This window comes from Eretmochelys imbricata, chromosome 13 (assembly GCF_965152235.1).
Source record: "Eretmochelys imbricata isolate rEreImb1 chromosome 13, rEreImb1.hap1, whole genome shotgun sequence".
Lineage (NCBI taxonomy): Eukaryota > Metazoa > Chordata > Testudines > Cheloniidae > Eretmochelys > Eretmochelys imbricata.
The window spans coordinates 21,626,246-21,630,976 of NC_135584.1; the positions used below are offsets into that span (position 1 = coordinate 21,626,246).

The 4,731-nt window shown below is 49.7% G+C and overlaps 1 protein-coding gene across 1 annotated transcript; it reads left to right on the top strand.

Moving 5' to 3' along the window:
- The first annotated feature begins 2,112 nt into the window (after positions 1-2,112).
- Positions 2,113-3,060, top strand: MAFB (MAF bZIP transcription factor B). Its single transcript, XM_077832248.1, has one exon. It carries the CDS (start codon positions 2,113-2,115, stop codon positions 3,058-3,060), a length of 948 nt encoding a protein of 315 aa, XP_077688374.1.
- The last annotated feature ends 1,671 nt before the right edge of the window (positions 3,061-4,731 follow it).

A 4,731-nucleotide genomic window follows, 5' to 3' on the forward strand; every position in this document is an offset into this window, starting at 1 on the left:
TTTAACTCTTTCCGTGCTGCAACAGACTTGAGATCGAACCCTGGGGCTACTTTTAAATACTCTTGCTTTTCCCTGTTTGGGATTTGAATAGAATCTTTTTCAGGAGGGGAGGGTAAAAAAAAAAAGTACCACCACGTTTTTTCCCTGAAAGGTGCCTCTGTCCATCCTGAAAATCAGCCTGGATTTTTGTGTGCGCATCAGAAACTAAGTAATTGAATAATGACACAGGCAGAAAAACGACAGTGGTATTATTACTGTGGATGTCGAAAGAGCCAGGTGGAGGAAGGAAACCCGGCAGACTCAAGTAGAGAATGATCATGTCAACACGTTCTCTATGTTCCAGGTGGGGGTTTAAAGGGAGACGTTAACACTGTTGGTATAGGGTAAAGCTCATTATCACAGAAATGTTCCTTGTTTGTTTCTGTTCCTCTTGCACCGATTTGCTTTTTCCCCCCCTCTACATCTTCAGCTGTAATTCTCTGTGCTCCTCTTTTTGTCTCCTCTAGCTGGTGCTTTTCTCAAAACGGCCACGTGGGGTCGTCCTTTATGTCTGTTTGAGCGTAAAAACAGTTAAAAAAAAAAAAAACCCTTAATCTCCTTTAATCGTTACAAAATGTTCAAACAAAAACACAGTCCTGTTACTGGACCCCCCCCAAAAAAATCTTACAACCCGATTCTTCTTTGCATGCAGTCACTCGAGGAGCAGAAGAGGAAATCAAAGATCTTCCTTAGATCTGAAATGTAATTACCGTCCATTTTCCCCTTCGCCCCGATATTTGCAATAGTCTGGGCCAGCGCTAACTGCTTTCCTGGGGGGAGGTATTTTTAACTTGAGGTTTTCTTCGATTATATAACGACAGCTGGCACACACCGACTGTGGGCAACTATTCTTTATTTTCGTCTTTTTCCCAACCCTCTCTCTCTCTCTCTCTCACACACCCCCCCCCACAAGCAGCGATCATGGCTGAATCCTCCAACAAATTAAGTGTTTTGACTGTGCCCCTGGAAAGCGGACAATTAAAAGTTGCCCTCAAACCATTCCCTCCTCCCACTCCCACAAAACTGAGTGGGCAGAGGGACTTCGTTATATTTAGAACAAAGGGATGGCCAGCAAGTGAAACATACGCTGGATCTGCCCCCCCCCTTCTTCTTTGTGAATTACACAGGCTAAGAGAGAAAGGGAGGGGAGGGAGACAGAAAGGGGGGGGGAGCAGATCGGGGAGAGAAAGTGGGAAGATTAAAACATGAAAGAAAGAAGACGAAGAAGAAAAAAAAAAGAAAGGTTTGGAGTTGCTGCCTGGTCTTGTTCTCCAGCTGCTAGTCAGCTGACTCGTCGGGAGCTGTCACATTGTGGGAGCCCGGCCCCTCCTCCGGCAGCCCCAGGATCTCCGCGGCCGAGCTCCCATTGGAGAAGCTGCCTGGCGGTCCCAGCCCCCTCTCCCTGAGTGTCATCGGGAAAGGAATATAAGCAGCCAGGAGGGCTGCCTCGCAAATCACAGCTGCACAACAGGAGCTGGAGGCGGCAGCTAAAGCCGAGACAAGATTTCCCCACCTCCCCCACCCCTTCCCTTCATCGCGAGCGAACAAACAAAAAAAAAAAACAAAAACTCCAGCCACCAAAATCACCCACCCAGCAGCAACCCTCCAGCACACGCCGCCCGCTGCTCTGCCGGGAAAGTTGCAGCGGGCTCCGGCTCCGCGCCTGCAGTGGAGCCGGGGGGGGGGGGACGGGGACGACGAGGCTCAGGACTTACAAACCGACCCCCGCCGGGGCACAGAATCTCTCCTGCTTTTTCCTTTGCAAAAGAGGCCAGGCTGCACCGCCAGCATTGCGGTGGGGAGGCTCCTGCTGCTTCCTGCCTCCCACCTCGCCCGTGGGGTTTTCTTAGCCGTGGGAGCCGCTGCAGCCTGCATTGCATTGCAGACGCCGCTACCCCACGCCTCGCGGCCCGGGTGCCTCCGCCTCCTCCGCCCGCTTGGCTCGGCTGCCCTCCGCCAGCCCGCCGCCGCCGCCGCGAAGTTGACCTGGAGTCCGAGGGAGCGCGGCCAGCTCTCCCCCCCGACGGTGCCCTGGAGTGAGCGCTCCAGCCCAGAGGTGCCTGCGAGACAGCCATGGCCGGCGAGCTGAGCATCGGACCCGAGCTGCCCACCAGCCCCCTGGCCATGGAGTACGTCAACGACTTCGACCTGATGAAATTCGACGTGAAGAAGGAGCCTCTGGGCAGAGCCGACCGGCCCGGCCGCCACTGCACCCGCCTGCAGCCGGCCGGCTCCGTCTCCTCCACCCCCATCAGCACGCCCTGTAGCTCGGTGCCCTCCTCGCCCAGCTTCAGCCCCACGGAGCAGAAGACCCACCTGGAGGACCTGTACTGGATGGCCAACAGCTACCAGCAGATGAACCCGGAGACGCTCAGCCTCACCCCGGAGGACGCGGTGGAAGCCCTCATCGGGTCCCACCAGATGCCCCAGCAGCTCCAAAGCTTTGAGAGCTTCCGGGCCCACCACCACCACCACCACCACCACCAGCAGCAGCAGCACCACCAGTACCCGGGGGTCACCCACGAGGACCTGGTCAACAGCGGGCACCCGCACCACCATCACCATCACCACCACCACCACCACCAGGCGTCTCCCACCCCTTCCACCTCCTCCACCTCCTCCCAGCAGCTGCAGAACGCCCACCAGCAGCCCCCTTCCTCCAACAGCGTGGAAGACAGGTTCTCGGACGAACAGCTGGTCTCCATGTCGGTGAGGGAGCTCAACAGGCACCTGAGGGGCTTCACCAAGGACGAGGTGATCCGCCTCAAGCAGAAGAGGAGGACGTTGAAGAACAGGGGCTATGCCCAGTCCTGCAGGTATAAGCGAGTCCAGCAGAAGCACCACCTGGAGAACGAGAAGACCCAGCTGATCCAGCAGGTGGAACAGCTCAAGCAAGAGGTGACCCGGTTGGCCAGAGAAAGAGATGCCTACAAGCTCAAGTGTGAGAAACTTGCCAGCAATGGCTTCAGGGAGGCCGGATCCACCAGTGACAACCCATCTTCTCCCGAGTTCTTCATGTGAGTCCTTTAAACACAGAACCCCCCCGACCTCCTCCCCCCGCCCCTCCGCCTCCCCGCTTCTCCCATCCTCCTCTGACATCTCCATCCATCTGCTTGCTTGAGTAGAGAGAAAGAAGGGAGAGGAAGAAGAGAGACTTAATACTTGCAGCATCCTGTCTCCTAGATTAGCTGTGAAAAGTAGGCTAGGGGGGAGGTGGGAGAGAAAGAGATGTGCAACTTTTTATCTTTAGTTCGCCAGCTAAAGAAAGAAACAGAAGAAAGGAAGGACACGTCAAGCGTTTTTATAGATCGCTTGCTTTCAGAACTGTGTGGGCTCGTTGTGGTTTGTTTGTTTTTTAAAAAAAAGGGACAATGAACAAGCGATCGATCACATATTACCTGTTTGGGAGTAAAGGAAAGAAGACTCACGCAGCAGCATCTCCTGCACATGCTACCTGCTTGGGAAGGAGAATAAGGGAAGGACAATATATGCAAACCCTTCATACATTGCCTGCTTTGAGAAGTAGTTACGGGACTCAGATGGGACATTCAGTACGAGACAAGAAAAAACATCAGTTTTATTGCCTGCTTGATTATATAGAAAAAAAATACGAAAATCTGCATTAAAAATATTAATCCTGCATGCTGGACATGTATGGTAATAATTTCTATTTTGTACCATTTTCTTGTTTAACTTTAGCATGTTGATCATCGTTCATAGCTTTGTTTCATTGATAAGAAAAGCATCACAAGTTATCAACTTTTTACTGCTTGTGCAGTTTTTGTTGGGGTTTTTTGTTTGTTTGGGGTTTTTTGTTTTGTGTTTTGTTATAGTTGTTAGCTTGTAAATATCTGCTACATCACACGGCACAGGAAGACAAAATAACATTTCATCAGGCTGGTTATATGGTTTGTTATTAAAGTAAAGAGATAATAAAAAACGTTATGGGCATTTTGCATTTGCATTCAGAAAACAACTTTGTATATTTGGTGCACTTTTAAGTTGTAATTTTTTCTTTAGTTTTCATTTTGGTTTTTGTTTGTTGGGGCAGAATAAAAGCAACTCGATTGCACTGACACACCTGGCCGTCATAATAGTGAAAAGGGCCAGCAGACAAGCAGCTACATCCTACTCCACAATTTAAGTGGCAGTGACCCTATTATTTTGACGTCAGGACAGTTCTCAGACAGCAGTGCTCATAGCTTTGGCCATATTTTTCTCTGATTTATTATACACTCAGGAAACAAAGAATTTACAATGTGTTTTATTTTAAGAAACAATTGATGCTTGATTTCCAAAACACAGGATGACATGAGTCAGTTGCAATCGCTGTAGGCAGAACAGTATACAACGACATGTTCCAGTTCTGATTTCAGTTAGGTTTATCAATGGCAACAGAAGATGAAAGGGCTTGGAATGTATAGAAAACTGAAACGTTTTTTAAAGAGACATACTGCAACTTAAGTGTATTATTTTGCAATGATTTTTAATCTGCTTCTCTGTTTCCCCATGCAGCAAAAGTTTTAGCCAAATTTCTTTGCAGTTGTGTAGTAGTAGTTTGGAGTGTTATGGGTGTTACTTTTTTTCCTCCTGCAGGTCAGAAAAAGGATTTTACGTTGCACTGACAAAAATACCAAAATGAAAACTTATTTTAGTTTCCTTTTAGGATTGCTGGCACTGCTGGCCAGATGC

What these genes read in the sequence shown, in the direction of transcription:
- MAFB (XM_077832248.1), top strand. Translation starts at nt 2,113, where the DNA reads ATGGCCGGCGAGCTGAGCATCGGACCCGAGCTGCCCACCAGCCCCCTG.